This window comes from Exophiala aquamarina (genome assembly GCF_000709125.1).
Source record: "Exophiala aquamarina CBS 119918 chromosome Unknown aczIA-supercont1.22, whole genome shotgun sequence".
Taxonomy (NCBI): Eukaryota; Fungi; Ascomycota; class Eurotiomycetes; order Chaetothyriales; family Herpotrichiellaceae; genus Exophiala; species Exophiala aquamarina.
In genome coordinates, this window is record NW_013550566.1 from 351053 (window position 1) to 367809 (window position 16757).

Here is a 16757-nt window from a genome sequence, read left to right on the forward strand (position 1 = left end):
GTATTATATTGTACTCTAATGGAGATCTTCTGCCATTAGATCTCGTAAGCTTTGAGTTCCTTTTGTTCGACCTATAGTAGCCTCTCTAGCAGTTTACGTGAGATCAGGAAATCTTTCAGCGCCCCACGGGCTAAGAAGGGGGTTAGTTACGGCAACAAGATATACTAGAGAGCACAGATTCGGCCGTTGAATCGCCGGCTCTGGTGTCTAAGCCGGCGGAGTATTGTATCAAGGATCCGTTCGACCACAACTTAGGCAAATTAGATAGAAAACTCCTTTCGTCATCACCCTCATCGCTGGGACTATATCATGCAATGGTATGCACTTCCCAATCGGATTCATTTGAATACCCAGGTTTGTATTAGACCAGATGCTCTCGCTCGGTAGGATCATCTGCTTCATCTAATACAAATGACCTGCTCTCTGTCCCTGGACTTCCCAATCTCATCCTTGTCGATCCTTCCTTCAGGCTGGTGCTTTCAATGGCGCTTGAGTCATATTTGGCATTTTATTTGATAATGCTATGCTCGAAGATGGAGTCGGCACACGGTGCTTGCTACTTCTGCACGCCAAGATGAGTACAAGACCCTATATTCATCGAAGGCTGCTTGAAAGATTCTTCCAGATCTGGTAAGAGTCGTCCTGACAATTTATTCCGTGGAGGGCTGACGGAATACCGTAGACTCCAAGTCATAGTTAGGTGATTACCTGATATGTGGAAAGCTGGAGACTTTCGCCAGAGAATCGTTTGCTGCGAGAACCGGCGATGGTTCCTGTCCTGCTTTGGAATATCTTCTGGGGATCGCAGAACTGGGACCTGCGACACTCCCACCGGGACTCAAAACGGAGACCTGATATTCTACTTGGAGAATCTACCTCTCCACCATCGATTATTGCAAATAAACGAAGTTGCGGGGCTTCATTATGCCCTGCCAAATCATGAAAACCCCGTGCCCCGCCACAAAGTAAGACGGGAATGTGGTTTGGTCTTCCTAATAAAAGCGAACAACGGGCCGGGTCCGAAAGAAGTCAGGCTTCATCTTCTTGGCGTGCATTGCCACTGAGGATTAGTTGACACCGCTCCCGAATTCAGGAGTCCACGAGCATTTGATGGGCTTTTGCTGAGTGTTACGCCGACCTGGCAAAAGATGATAGTCCAATCACCCTTGATCTGCCATTGTGGGACTATATTGATACTCGTGGGGTCTTCTTGTCTGCCGCAAAGCGAGGTACTCGTAGAAATAAAAATGACTGCCGCTTCAAGAGTCATTCAGCTGCGTTTCATCATTCTGTTAGCGATGCGCCTCCAACTTGCAGCTTGTTTACTGGCGTGGTTATCCACCTTCCATGTATCTGCAACTCAAGAATGGAATTTCACACTTCAGTTGCCCCATCAAAGACCGGCATGGGCTGAGAAACTGTCGCCTAACCTCATCGCTTTCAGTCTGGAACTGGATCGCTGGCCCTATTGGGCTGGTGAGGCCGTGGGAAAGCCCAATAATTATTTTCATCAGCTGTTGAGGAATCTAGCGGATAGGACTGGACATATGGCCTTTCTTAGGGTCGGAGGTAACTCGGTTGACCGCGCCACAGTTGATCTTGGAATTGAAGTTATGGATGCTATCTTTCCACTACCGACTGAAGGAGAACCCAATCCCGAAGCACAGCACGTCTTCATTGGCCGCGACTTCTACGCTTTATCTGGAAATCTCCCACCTGGTACCTCGATATGCTGGGGTTTGAATTTGGAGCACTTGAACAAAACCGAGACATTGGCTTAGGCCGCTTTGGTGAGCGATGCGTTTCAAGGACTGCGAGCGAATCTTACCAGGCATATCAGACTATCCGAGGTTGAAATAGGCAACGAGCCTGACTTTTTTGGCCTGACACGATCTCCTGTCAATGGGAGCCTGGGCCGCGACTGGGATGTGGCAAATTATACCGCTACATGGCTAGAATTTGCAAGTACCATCAGCAGTATGATTGACTTCAATTGTTCCAATCCGGATAGCCCGAAGCTTTATCCCGGTACCTTTACCTCGTGGGAAGCACCAGAATGGACTCCAGAGGGCACATTCACAGCCGGATTGCTGGAAAATGGCGGGATCAGGTGTAAAATATCTCATTGGAATCAGCACTTATACTCGAGCGCGTTTGACCCTCGTCGCGTTGTGAGGCCGGGTGAGTTGATGGACAAGATTTTCATTCGTGCCAACTTGTCTTCAAGGACAAGTGGGCGCATAGCAGCTCGATCTGCTGGGCTAGGATACGTAATGGTACTTGTTCAACCTCCACTTCGAAGAATTACCTGTTAACATCAGATCCAGGGTGAGACGAACTCGGTGGCACGGTAAGCACACGTTGAATGCGAAGAATCTTCATACCTGACACAGTAATACTCTAGTCACGGGCAACCCGGCTTGAGCAACACCGTAGAAGCTGCACTTTGGACCACCGACTACCTGCTTTTATGCGCCTCCTACGGCGTGGAGCGAGTGTATCTGCACCAAGGGGTTGGTTATCGATACAGCGCTATTCAGCCTATTTGGGATGCTGGTGATGGGCTCAACATTTCACGTCCACACATCCTACCTTCCTATAACGCTCTTCTAGTTGTCAACGAGGCAATTGGCGAGTCTCGAGACGCATTTGTAGCCGAACTACCCACTACCAATGTGACTCTGACAGCATACGGAATATGGGAAGGTGAGCAGCTTATGCGCCTCGTGGTATTGAACACGCAAGTATATCTCGGGACTGGTGAAAAATCGAGCATCAACGTAACGCTCAATGGACTGTCGCTGGCTGGCAGGTCTACTCTCAAGCGCCTGCAATCGGAAAAAACCACTGCGTACACGGGAGTGTGAGTGGCGTTTACCTCCGTCGGAGAATTGGCGCTGACCTAAACAGGACCTGGGCCGGGCAGAGCTTTGAGACCGCGTCCGGTAAACCTCAGGGAAAGGTGACGGAGGAAATAGTGCTAGGAACGTCTTTTAATCTTCCAGCATCCTCGATAGTATTGGTCACGTTAAGAGACAAGTGACTCCACTATCATCGGCCAATTGTTCGAATATGGCAAGAATTTGGCATAAATGCAGTGCCATTTCTCTCATTCAACGCCGATCCAGACTTGCCGCTTCGAGGCGCACCCCTTCAGCAGTTCCATCCGTAATGTCATGCTCAAAAATGCCATGTCCCAGTTCAAACGTTCAACACGAGAAATCGAAAAGAGGTGGTCAATTTAAATGCAAAGCTCAGAAAATCTAGTCGAGTGATGAAAAGGTTGTGTAGTACCTATCTTATAGACCCAATTTAGCGAACAAATCCGAGGGCGTAATGATCGCCGCTGAGATGTTTACAAAGGCTCGGCGAACCCTATAAAATATGCCAGTATTAAAAAGTAGGATAAGTCTTTAAGTGGTCCATTTTTAAATGAAAATATTACTTACGCCAGCCAAATAGTGGCTTTCGAAATGTCGTACTTGTCGTACAGAGTTGCTAAATCCCCTAGGGCCATAGGCGGCGTTTATAGGTGGACATCTCGAAAATACACGAAGTGCACTAGAGTAGGAACGCCTTTGGATTGTCGTCTGGGATTGATATCACTATTCGAACATCTGAGGTTGCGTTTATTGGGCTCCTTTGTTAAAGGAAGAATGAAACATTCTCGTGAAAATCGAATAACTCAAGCAGAGCGCATTCGTTCCCTCTTATGACTGTCCATAGAGCAGTACAAGAAACCTATGCGGGTGGCGGGCCGTGACTTTGCTTTTGAGCTAACCTACCATGTCTCCGGAAACAGAGATACAGGTGACGTAAGTTTACTTTTACTCATACTTCGATGTTGTGTCATGGGAAGCAATAGCAATCCCTGACTGGAAAGAAAGAAAGAAAGAAAACATACTGTTCAATTTGTGGCATCAGATATTTGATTAATTTTGCCAAGCTGGGACGCAACGGCGCCCAAATGCCTCGAGATCTCGAACATCAAGGGAACCCTCGTTGCCATTGTGCTTCTGGAGCGTCCCGGTAACCTGTATCATCATTCGCGTCGGACGTTCTACCACTATGGCAAATGGTTTATTGTACGCGCCAGCCTCCTCGGTGGGTATTGGTCTGAGGGTCCTTTCTATCATATCCCATTTCATATGGCTGGTTTGCCGGAGTAGCAAAGGTTAGCTCGGTGCTGTACCGGGCGTATAACAATACATAAAACCGTACAATATTATGTTGGGGTGTAGAACATACGGTTTGCCTCCTTGATCTTTGTAGGCATCTGTGATCCCCCCAGAGTCCCACGACTGACATAGTACCTAATAGCCGGGATTTATTGCATTGCTGTTCCAGTCTGAGCTCGAATAGTATTATTCGCGGACGGCGCGGCACTTTCGTATCGACTTGTTTACTCGATAAAAACCACGGCAACTTTATGATATTCACAGTATATATAGGCGATAGCTTAGCTCTAACTTAGAGCTACTCAATTTCAGGAGGAAAATCTCACTAGGAAGAGATGACAGTCATTGACGAATCACTACCAGAAATCCCTCGCTATCAAGTTTAACTGCGAGCACCGCTGTTTAACGTCGTGAGATACATCCGCGTATGCCACGCCCGCCACCCACACCCGAGCAATATCTCTCGTGTTCGAGATGTTCACCAACGGATTTGCATTTAGCAAGACTAGATCTGCGCGCTTGCCTACGTGCACCACCCCACGATCGTACATGTTCTGTAGCTTGGCTGGAAGTGCCGTTGCGGCTCTCAAAGCGTCGATGGGCCGCATGCCTGCCTCGACCAAAAACTCCAGTTCACAATGTAGATTGAAGCCGTACGGCATTGTGACATTTGCAGCACGAAGGTCAGCGGAATCTGTACCTGCGAGAATCGTAACCCCGGCGGCGATGAGTGCGTGGAGGTTCGCTTGCATGACAGGCCAGGTGTAGTTTTGCCCCAGAAGCTGGCGCAGGAGCTGGGAGTTGGCGCCTACGCGGAAAATCGCCATGGTAGGTGTGACAAACTGGTCTTGTGCTGCGATTTGCCTTGCGATGCGCGTAGGCATGATGCCATCGGCAGGGATGTGCTGAATACCCTCTGGTCGGGCGACGATAGCCTGCTCGTATGCGCTCAGGTATGATGCGTGCATCACTGCGTAGTAGCCCTTTGCATGCGTTGCAGCCACGACTCCATTGAGGAGTTCCTGATTAGGACCATCGGGCTCCGCGGTGACTTTCAGGAAAGATGCTGAAGACTCAGGCGGAAATGCCCAAGTCTCAACCCAAGCGGATGTGTTGTCCCCCGGAGACAGTGTTGACCCAGGAGGATTATCACCTAAAGGCAGGCGAGCGTGGGCGCTGTCAGTCCCAATCGCGGGGCGTGATGCTGTAATCATGTCTGCGGTTCCCTCCAAGCTCATCAAAGCTGAGCAGAATGTATAGTTGTAGCAAGCTAGATTGACCGCTGTCGTGACGCCGTAAGAGGCGAGTGCATCTAATGCCATTGGTGTCGATATGTGCACATGACTGTCGATGAGGCCTGGTACCAAGAATTTGCCTGTCCCGTCAACTTGGACTGCCGAAGACTCATGGCTGTCCACAGCCCCGATCTGAGCTATCACGCCGTCGTCGATGACCACAGTTTGCGGAGCGGACATGGTATGACCATCAAAGACTCGCACGTTACGAATCGATATCCTGATCGTGGTCGGTGCTGTTCGCCTAGCCAGGTATTCGTGTAGACCTTGGCTGTCCACATGGTGTCTCGGAGCGCAGGCACACACGCTCTGGATCGAAAGAAGCAAGCCTGCAACGTAACGTGATGTCTTCATGTTATGCTCTAAGCCACATCAAAGGATCTTTCCTTCCATAATAATTGAGGGATGCCAGGCGGTAACTTCAGAATTTGGTACTTGTCACTGGAAGAAGTGGCTGGCTAGATCGTTGCGGTAGCGACGAGCTTACTCTTTTGTGTATACATCGCCTAGAAATTCCCCACATGTTAGACAGCGGTCAGATGCCTAAATCTGGAGCCAAGCCTGGGGTGCCCCCTTCATTAGCCGTGTAAGGCAGCTAGTAACCGCCGAGAGAAACAAAATGCGATATGATGATCTGGTCCGTTGTAAGGTCCCACGGCTTAGTGGTTTTTCGGCGACGGGGCTACTTGTAGCTACGAGGGCAAGCAGCTCAAATAACAGCACGCATTTTGGAAGGATTTAGTTCATGCTAGTCTGCAGGAAAGATGTGGGAACCCCCCAAAGCCTCTCTTTGGTAAGATATGCTATGGATATTCCGAGCATCGAGGAATTTGTGCTCTTGTAAAGTTCACGTCACTCTTAGACGTGGCAGGCTTGTCGTCTAAGAGGATTGCCGAAACTTAATATGGCTTGCGCTCCTAGGAGAGTACGCTCGGGCGAGTTATAGGTGCTCGAGACCCTTATTCCTCGAAAGAAAACTGAGAAGCCTTTGATCTTTGACAAATGATCTATGCTGGAGTCCTTCTCTTTGGGGGGATAAAATGCGTGGCCTGCAGCATTAGAGCGCCAGCATTACTAGGTTTGGAGATTTACGCTTCACCGTGCCTAGAAGTAAGCGATTTTCAATCGGGAGCAACCTTTCCCGGCGGATCATTACCACTGTGTCGACATCTCTCTCTTTTCTCGCTTTCCTTATGACCTCTACCGCTGAGCTTTCCCGATTTTCTCCCTCTCCTAAGCCAAGCCACGGCCCTTCACAGGTTAGACTAGGATTTAGAGATAGCTATTGCGGCCTCTGGACGAATAAGTCTGGAATAGGTCCTCGTATGTGGTATTCTTAAGAGCATCCTCAGCTGCTTAAGCGTACGACATTTTGGGTTTTCATTAGACAGCCACTGGTTTTCTGATAACTAGACTAGCGTCTCTGGAATTGCCAGGCTCCCCTTTGTGGAATCTCTCACGGACGTATATCTCGTGGACTTGATCTACTTCTTGTATGGTTCCAGGGGAACTGTCTCAGAGCTTGTTCGCACTGGTGGCGCGGCTACATACACCAATATCCGAAGTACTATCGCTCGCCGTCGTTCAACTTTACGTTCTGTGCCCACCGACTCCATTATGTAACATCTTTATAGGGTACAACTTCAGCTCCCGGTTCGTTGGGTTGTTTTCTCCAATCATATGATCTCGACGATGTCAGGGCATTGACAAAGTGCTAATTCCACCATTGAGTCAGGACTCCTTGTACAAAGCTGTAGAATGACATTTTGTGGTAGACTGGAGCTCCGAGATTTCTCTATGACTCCGATGACTCATTCACGCTGCCCACTATTTTATTGGACTTGTAATTATGTTGACTGCGGCTCTGTCGACAATGTTCAGCGTTCGTGACTTTGGAAACATACTCCACAACAACGCTGCCCTGATTAGCAATCATCTAAGAAGAAATTTCATTGACGATTACTATTTATCTTGGTGATTATGTGAGATTTCTAGTATTAAGTCTTTCGAGCTGTTTATTTCTATGCCCAATTGATTATATCTAAGTGAAAATTCTTTATAGATACTAGAAGAATAGTAACTATAAACGCAGAAAAATTCACGGTGCGTTGTCCGTTAAGAGTATGCAACAATTCTGTCGATGTCAGCGTACGCTAGCTGGCTAAATAGCGACTTGAAATCTGTCAAAAAAAGGTCCTAAATTGGTTTTAGTTATTTGTTAGTATCTAGAGCCTAAGTTCAAGTCTTTCTTAGTAGACTTCAACCCATAGGCGGCTCCTTACTAAATAGAAGCTTGGGTGATAATTAAACGTAGATTTCTATGGAATGATATTTAATTATCCTGGGCCAGCGAGTCCTTCAAGAGTGGGTTTGTATTAATAGATATCATGCCGGAATATCCGTGGAGTATTTATTTAATTGTATCTAAGTTGCTAGTTTAAGAAGATAGGTAACTTAAGGTATCCTCCACCTACTTACGCAAGTGAATTATCGCCTAAGAAAGAAAGGAGTCTATAATGTACTCTATGACAGCATGAAGGCAGTAGGAGCTTTTTTCATGAAAGTCTATAGTAAGAAGGTTTCCGTGGTGTACGCAGCTTTATACTACACTAAAGGCTGTTGAGTGACTTAACCCTTAAATCTCTCTAGAGGATGCCTTATATGTACACAAGCTTTGCCCTACGGAGTAACGAAAGGGCGGCTTAACACTATACGATTAATACGTTTCTCGCGATATATCTCTTTAGTCCTTGGAGCCTATACGAAGGAGGGCAAGAGCGAATCTCTAAGTGTTTCCATCCTATCCTAGGTAGCTGAAGCGTGTCTACTGATCTACTGATTCTACCACAATGTAAGACTTCTCCTTCCCAGCCAGCGCTCACTTATAAACCTTCCCTGCCTCCACCAGCTTACCTTGGTAACGAAATAGATTCCTCAATTATTATAAGATGTCGAATGTGGCATGTGATTGGTCTTAGTGTCTTTTCGTAACAAGCCACTACAGTATAATCATGTATATATTCTCCGTTGCTGCAAGCTAATCTCACTTGTTTCACAGCTTGGCGATGAGAGCAATTTTCTCTAATTGATGAGTTCACCGGCAAATCTTCTCCCAGAAACACGTGAAGAATAACATGCGTCGACCCAAGCGACGGCGTAGCCACCCACCTAGAATGACACTAAACACCTAACCAACGCATGTTAATTTGTTGAGCAGAGATAACAAATACGGTTCGATAGCGTAATTCCCGGCCTTCTCGTTGAGGACACCCAATTTCTTCGTGAAAGCAGCCATCGCCTTCCTTGTGTTGTAGGTAGAGATGTCTGTATACCGTGGCCAGCCAGCCTACAAACGACTGAGACTGATAACAAAATTATTCCTTCAAGCATGACACTGATTCTGCGAAAGAGAGAACTTATCCATTCCGAAGATTCCTTGAGAAAGCATAAAAACTAAGACGGTGAGAAATAGGCGGCCATTGAAGGCCCCAAAAATTGGCCGGTAATTAAACCTCACGTTGAGGCGACCAAGAGATTTCGAATAAAACTTTACTTCCGAATATACGATAACTGGTGAAGAGCACATAACTACTATATCTATAGAGCTGGCAGGGGTCTAGAGAACGGAGTGGCTAGCTTAAACCCGGAGTTTAGGAGTACACCAAACACCCAGGTGACTTTATTTGCCCCCTAGGGGTAAACGAGTACTAGTGGGCGGAGAAGGACCGGTCAGATGTCTAGGGGCGCCGATATTAAGAACCGTAATTATAGAACATGATTCCGAAAACCGCAATAGTCGAACAACGCCATTCTCGGTCTGCGATAGTGTTTCTGGCCGTGCGATCTTGCAAACCATCGCACACCGGGTGCTAGCTTGTCTCCGAGGATAGCTCCCTGAAAAACTCCGGGGACATGTTAATAGTCTTTATTAATCCTGCGCAGGTTTAGGGTCTACCGCCATTCAAAGTGGGGCACACAATTCTAGGCTTTCGTCATTGTAGATTCTGACCACCATAAATGCTCTTATGCTCATGACGGGATTTCCCTAACCTACTCAAGGTACGCTTGGAGAAATTGGCGATATTCGCTTGTTGTGCGACATCGCAGGACTCGGTACATTGTTAGATTGCAATCACGCTGATCTGCAATGTGTACTCAGTGTGGAACGCCATGGAAGCCCCTGACGTGATTGGTGACTATATTCCTTGATCCTTCTTCATGAATGCATCTAAGGCCACCCAGAAATCCATTGTGGGTAAATGGTATTCTGTACCTGCTAAGGCTCAAATTGAGCGGTGGAATACTCGTTACGTTATCCCTATACTAAATGGCACAGTTAGAATTAGATTGAACACAACCGACTTGGTACAGTTCTGCGACGTACCCTCCGACACCTGGCACTCTGTATCCCCGGCGGCGTACAGGCTCAATCACCCGAGTGTTGTAGTTGCAGACGGGAGGATTTACCTGCTTAGCGGGCTTGTTGACATTGAGCCTAGCGAGGTTGACTGAGTTGCTTCAGGAGAGAGACACGTGTACGATCCCGAGACAGATTCATGGACAGAGCTGGAATCAATACCTCTTGGGATAGAGAGGGGAAGTGCCATCACGGGGGTGGACGGAGAGCTGATCTATGTCGGAGCTGGAATGACTGTACTGAATCTTGAGTATTAGGATGCTGTCACCATCTTCACTGCCATTAACACCACCTCGAGTGAATGGTAGAGCCTTACAGGCTTTGCTGTTAATATACTATAAGGTTGCCAGCACTTGATCGGTAGCGTCATGGGAGATCATCTCTACGGTATCGGTGGGCGTTGGTATAAGCGGTATAATGTCCGTGGGGAGGTCTACCTTCTCGATTTTAACGATGTCGACGCCGACTAGATAATAAGCTCCACCATTATGCCGAAATATCGTGGTGGTCTTTTTAGCATGACTACGGTGGGAAATAATTCCTGCACTTTTGGCCGTGAGGCGAATTTCAACTCGACGGATAGCATTTTTCCGCACTCTAAGGTCTTCATTGCTGAAGCTTAGATATGGAGGGCATTGATACGTATAGATGTGTCTCGTCACAGTACTAGTGCCGTTGCATTGGGTGACAGATCTATATACCTGGCGGTGGCCTTCAACAGGATGGTTTACCAGTTGTGATAGGCAGGTTAAACATTATCTCCAGATTACAGCTCATTTCGACGCTTGCCTCGTATGAAACTCTATGTGTTGAGGGTTCTGCTTCAGAGTAGGAAGGATGAATATTCTTCTTGCCTGGCCCACAGGAGACGCCACGCTCAGAAGGTGCCTGCACACGATGAAACTATTTGACCCGGTACCTTACCGTGTCTACCAAGGAAGTGGGGCGACGCAGGTCTACTGAGTCCAGAAGCTCTTGCCGGTTGCGGGACCATCTATACCTAAAATATTGACCACACTTACACATTAAACAAGAGGATACTTTCTTCTAATTTATGCCTTTTGTGAGAATTCCTTCTATTTCTTTTTACTGGCGGATGTTAAGTCATGACAGAAAAGGCCTGTGAGGCAAACCTAGGCGAGGCATAGTGAAAGAATAAGGTGGGGAAGAAAATAAATAGCACTCTCGGGCTTTGGGATGTGGTAGGTCATCGAAGACGAAGGTTGGGAGGGAGATCCCATATGCCCCCGTAGGACGTCTTGTACGAATCTGATAGAGTGGCCTTGCTGCCGCGCTTTGCTGCTGCGCTGTGCCAATCTCTGTGGTCAGCGTAACACAATATCTCGTGCATTACTCAGCCAGGGAGCCATATAGTAGACCACAGGTACTGGGTTTTCTTACTGGCGAGTGCGAGATGGATTGTCATTACGCCACGAAGCTCTCATAGAAGTTTGTGTTTCTAGCTGTCCCCAATATTCCTAATCGTCACAATCGGACTTAGTCTTCACTGAGTGAGCACTGAATACAAAACCAAACATTGAATGTAGACCGTGCTAAGCGGATTCGGAGTCCAAAGCGAGTATCGTCGCCTACCACTGGACTTACTCCATAAATCGCAAGCCCAGAGAGGGAGGAGTGGACTTATTCTCCTTGATCATGAGCTATAGATACGGCTTCGGCGCATAACTATGCCGAGTTCGGTAGCACCCGCTCCTTCCGCGGCTGTTAATTATTTCTCGAATCCCACTGACTTCAAGCCAGGATAGGATCATCGGTTACTACTTAACGAAGTAGCATTACCACTAACTACTGAGGTTCATATTCAACATGTCGGCTCCCCCAGTACTCCTCTTACTAGGCGCCGGCCCCAAACTTGGGACTAAGATTCCTGAAATTTTCCTCAAAGAGGGCTACAAGATCGCTCTTGTAGCACGCTCCTTCGAAGAAGGATACCAGGATAACGGATACTATCACGTGCGAGCAGATTTAAGCAATCCCGAATGCATCCTAGAAGTATTCGAAAAAGTCAGGCAAAACGTCGGCATCCCCACCGTTGTGGTGTACAACGCCGTTCAATACAAACTGGATGATCCTGAAGATCCTTTTGCTTCTCTTGCACCAGAATCCGTCCCACAGTTCCATACCGCAGTAGCAGTCAATGGAACCACACCGCTAATCGCTCTACACCACGCCATCGCTTCCTTCCGGGCCCTGCCTCCAGGCACCCCCGGGAAGACCTTTATCTTCACAGGAAATATCCTCAACCACTCTCAATTCAAGAACAGATTGTGCTTTGGGATCGCAAAAACGCTCTGTGCATACGGTATAAGGTTTGCTACGGTGGCTTACGCGAAAGAAGGGTTCAAGTAAGTCATTCACTCGGCGTGACCTCCAAATTTCATTTCAGCATCACAAAGACTCAATACTATTCGATTGCCTCTTAAACTTACTTACACCCCTGCCATCTCAAAGATTCTACTACGCCGACGAACGCACACCGTCGGGATTACCCGTTATGCGCGACATCAGCGGCGATGCGGCAGGAACAGAATATCTCAAGTTAGCAGAGGCTCCTACACAGCAACCCTGGTTATACACGTACACCAAGGACGGCGAGGGATACGTGGATTTCGGAGAGAAGGACTACTTGAAGACCGTTAACAGCGACGAGGCGCAGTTTTTGAAGGGCGGAAGATAAACTGACTTGCTTTTTGTGATATTGTAAGTGAAATGTCTGCAGGGCAGAACAACAGAACAATATTTAGTTAGAGAAAGAAAGAATCCTACTGTCAACCCACCCAAATGGCGCATACACCTACACAGACCACTGTCGGTCGTACAGGCAAAAGCACAGGTAATAGACGCTCATTTAGATAAGCAAACCTAATAGAGGGAGAGAGACTCAGCATTGGCAGGATCATTGCTAGGGAGTGATGTCGGAGTTGAAGATATTGGTAACCCGAGAGTGAAATTTCCCAGAGTGCATCATCTATAAACGCCCCAAAAGGACATTTAACTCAACATTGAGTGAGGCTGTATCTAAGATGTGGCTGGAGATGGACTGGACTACATCCAAAATGTCAGAAAATATACATCATTCATGGATATATAGCAAACTACTGTTGTCTGGATACCCTCCTAGCATCCTCAATATCAGCGGCACGATCCTATACATCCATGCTCCTTGACTCCATAGTTTGATTTGGCACCGGTGCATACGTGCCCCTACCATATCCTACATCATCCCCTGTATTCTCGCCCAGCTTACAATCCTCATTGAGGTCGTTCAGCCTTGCGAACTTCTTGTCCCTGTCCACCAGGACAGGCGTCTCATTTTCATCGTCATCCCAGGGCCCGATACCCCTAGCCTCAAATGCGGATTTCTGAAGCTGCAACGTGCCCGTGGTCTGCCAATCCTCTTTCCTTTTCTGACGGCGAGGTGACCTATTTCTCCACCAAAGAATATTCATCCAGAAGAGTTGCTGAATGAGAACGAAGTCGAGTAGAATAAGCAAGCTACCGACCCCGAGAATAATTCCCATTCCTAGCACGCTCACAGAGATATGCTCACTACTTCGTAGTTTCAGAGCGGTACAAAGATCGCGGAGGGCCGGGTCGGAAGGTACTCGAACCTGCGCGAGCGAGTTTAAACCTGGGCGAATCTCAAATTCGTTCGGGGATGCGAATTCGGAAACCCGCCGCTGGAGCACAGCCAGGGAGACATTGTGGAGGTTTCGGGCTTCGAGCTGCCAGTGGTTGGGCGGTAGAGCGGATGAGCCAACGCTGACAGTCGCCCATAACCAATCTTTCGCGAGTAGAAGCTCTGTACCGAGCACTTTGAACGACCATTGTAGACTCATAGATCGGGCTGGCATCCACAGGAGCTCGAAAATTGCTCTCTGTTTAGGGCTCAAGTCCAAGTCTCCGTCCTCAGAATTTAATGCGTGCTTAATTCCATAGAGTCCGGTAACAGGCGTGCACTGCGTGTTCCTAATATTGCAAAATTGATACTGCTCGGTGCAACCAAGTACGGACAAATCATCGGTCGCAGTGAAGAAGCCGGGTCCCCAGGATGAAGATTCGTTGTGGGCAGAAAAAAGTTCATCATCGACCATTTCACTGTACCTTGCCTTGTTGAAGATGGCAATTAGTGTGACATCGGCATTGGCGACCTGAAGGTCAGGAATTGGGATGAAGTCACTGGCTGTCTCGTTATCGTAATAGGATGTTTGGACCCTAACAACAATTAGAATCTTCAGGTGTAAACAAAGGAATAAGGTATAACTGCATCCGCTATGGTAATACCCACGTAGTAGTGGATAAAGATACTGGGAACTCACCGGATCGTGTATGGTTCTTGGACATATGTTTTCATGAACTCTGAAACGCAAAAGGTCGTGAGGTTTGTCGTGGAATTCTTAAATGTAGCGTCACATCCGTCGTTGTCACCGGAGGTAGGTTGCCCCATTTCGTAGAATTTTATCGTCGTATTCGTGCGCCCGTCACCGAGCGCTTCCGGTAAGTCCTCAATCCAATCCGTGGCGTATCGTTTGGCGCTAACAGGAGCACAGCTCGTTATCCTCCGTATTGTCATCGCGTCTGATTCCGGGGAGTTGATACCGAGATCCTCGTTGGAATGTATGGCTCCAGAATCGTATCTCACCGCCGACGACGTTGCACAAGTTTCCTCGTTTACAAAAGGGCATGAGGTATCGTTGACGGATGATGCGTTGACTCCGTGTAAGTACGGCTGTACGTAAACGTTGCAGCCGCCAGAAGCCCCATTGTCGTTGTTATTGTAGCACGAGCGAACATACGCCGCGCTCCTTGAGAGAGTCAAACGTCCCAGTAGGACTTGCGTGTTGAATGTGAGTAGTCCTTCTTCATCCAAATTCTCTGGCTCTACACCTCGAAGGTTCTCCACCTCATCAGGAAACCCGCAAATATCGCCGGTCATCAGCGCCTGTCCTGAAGCGGAGGTCGTCGTGACGCGGGACGAAAACAATCCTGCGACAGTAAAAAGGCTGATATGAATAGCGGAAACCAAAAGCAGCGGTAACGAGGTCCTTAAAGGCGCTTGAGGCTTCGCTTCTCCTACCCCTTTCCTGTTCTCCTTCCCCTTCCCTTTTCCTTTGCTTGTCCACGCGGACGCGGACGAGGCTATGGTCCAAAATGCGTTGGTTGCAGTCACAGAATTTCTAAGGATGGCCTGTTGTTGATGGAAAAGGCCATCTTTCGACGCTGCCACCGACCTCGTCTGGTGCAAGATGAAGCTAACCACGCGCCAGAAGCAGCTACCGGAATACTGTACGAACAGAGTGAGAAAGGAGACCAGAATCAAGCCTGCATATGCCGGCAGCGTAAGGGTAGCACCTCCAATCTTGCCATCCTCTGTTCACTTGATTAGCGCGTGATAATGAAAACGAGGGCGGTAGACTCACCCCAGTTCGTCCAGAATCCGTTGTGGAATTTATTACCCATACCTAGCGTATTTTACACTGGCTTGAGGCCATACTACGAGGAACAGAGCAACTCTGGACATTTAAATGGAAAACCGAGGACGAATGTCGGAGATTGAAAGATCGACGGCAAGGCGAACCCCGCCCCCAACCCCCATATGCGCGTGCGTAGTGGACGCCTTACCTTAAAATATGCTCTTGGCCAACAGGCTGAACCGAATGGGATTTTACGGCCCGTTTTAGCTGATTAATTCGTTGGTAGATAGAGGTAGGGGATGCCACTAGGAAGATTGTAACTCTAGCCTTGTATTCGTCCTGTAGTTTCAGAGGTTGGGCTTACAGAGAGTCGGCGCTTGTCTTCTATTCATTCTCGATATCACAGCGTACGGGCATCCTACGCCGCAATCCTAGAACACTAAGCCAAATTCGGAAGTATGTTACGACAGATATCCTGTTTGAGAGTTTTAAACGCGCTTGTTTTCCAGTCCGCATGAACGCCATGGCCACCAAGCCGTAGAGAAATGAACCACAAACTTATTGTCTCAGATGGCAGCGCACGCATCGTCAGGTGTTTACCGCCCCCAACATACCTTATTCCACGCCCTATCTCTACTTTCGATGTGGCAACATATGGATTGACTTCGGTGTTGCTGCCTGTCCTGCGCCTCGCCTGCGCACTGGCAAGGTTGAGATTTTTGTGGCTGAGAGGAGCTGGTGTAATGAGACTTTCGATTGCTGCAGAGAAGGCAGATGAAGCTGCCGTGGATATCGGCGACATCTTCGATAGTGTGAGCATCTTTCCAAAACCTGAGCCTCCTGAGTTCGAGCTGTGCGATATTGAAACGGTCACTCAACTGTAAGATCCCTTACGTGAAACCGCCACACCAGAATTGCCCTGCCCTTGCGCTTAGGGTCTCGCGGCTGAGATATTGGTGCTCAACTGCAACCCATGATCAAATTTAAGCCCAGCTCGATTAGTCTCCACTATCGGGGGCCCTCACTCAACATTACTTTAATTGAGGATAGTCATTATACACGGAATCGACAACGACTCCCTCTCTAATAAGACTACGTAGAAACTACGATACTACCATCCTCACCAGCCTTTGCTAACTAAGTACGCGATATATATAATAGACTAGAGATATAATGCGCGTATGAGAAGGAAGCTAGACAACGACAATGAGTGTAAAGCAGAGCCCAGCTGGGCGGCTGCTTCGACCCGGTTCCGCCACAACGATAACACAGTGGCACGGATCTGTGCTTGAGAGGGCTGCGACTGCGGCTGCGGCTATGTTGGACGAGATCCATCATTACCCCCCATCTCCCGGCCCAAGTCTCTCGACGATCAATACCCCAACACAATTGAGACGGATTGATGCCGGGTCTTACCCCCCGTGAACAATAA

The 16757-nt window shown here is 48.1% G+C and overlaps 4 protein-coding genes across 4 annotated transcripts; 2 read left to right on the forward strand and 2 right to left on the reverse strand.

Moving 5' to 3' along the window:
- Positions 1–1247: 1247 nt before the first annotated feature.
- Positions 1248–3043, forward strand: A1O9_12355 (uncharacterized protein; the record flags this gene model as incomplete). The annotated part of the gene is made up of 5 exons (XM_013398856.1): positions 1248–1719; positions 1861–2276; positions 2328–2350; positions 2405–2863; positions 2911–3043. The coding sequence occupies 5 exons, from the start codon at positions 1248–1250 to the stop codon at positions 3041–3043; spliced, it is 1503 nt and encodes a 500-aa protein (XP_013254310.1).
- Positions 3044–4534: 1491 nt separating this feature from the next.
- Positions 4535–5653, reverse strand: A1O9_12356 (uncharacterized protein; the record flags this gene model as incomplete). The annotated part of the gene is made up of 1 exon (XM_013398857.1): positions 4535–5653. One exon carries the CDS (start codon positions 5651–5653, stop codon positions 4535–4537), a length of 1119 nt encoding a protein of 372 aa, XP_013254311.1.
- A 6064-nt stretch (positions 5654–11717) lies between these two features.
- Positions 11718–12588, forward strand: A1O9_12357 (uncharacterized protein; the record flags this gene model as incomplete). Its single annotated transcript, XM_013398858.1, has 2 exons — positions 11718–12256; positions 12363–12588. 2 exons carry the CDS (start codon positions 11718–11720, stop codon positions 12586–12588), a joined length of 765 nt encoding a protein of 254 aa, XP_013254312.1.
- A 469-nt stretch (positions 12589–13057) lies between these two features.
- A1O9_12358 (uncharacterized protein) lies at positions 13058–15371 on the reverse strand (the record flags this gene model as incomplete). The annotated part of the gene is made up of 3 exons (XM_013398859.1): positions 13058–14126; positions 14231–15281; positions 15332–15371. 3 exons carry the CDS (start codon positions 15369–15371, stop codon positions 13058–13060), a joined length of 2160 nt encoding a protein of 719 aa, XP_013254313.1.
- Between the last annotated feature and the right edge of the window lie 1386 nt (positions 15372–16757).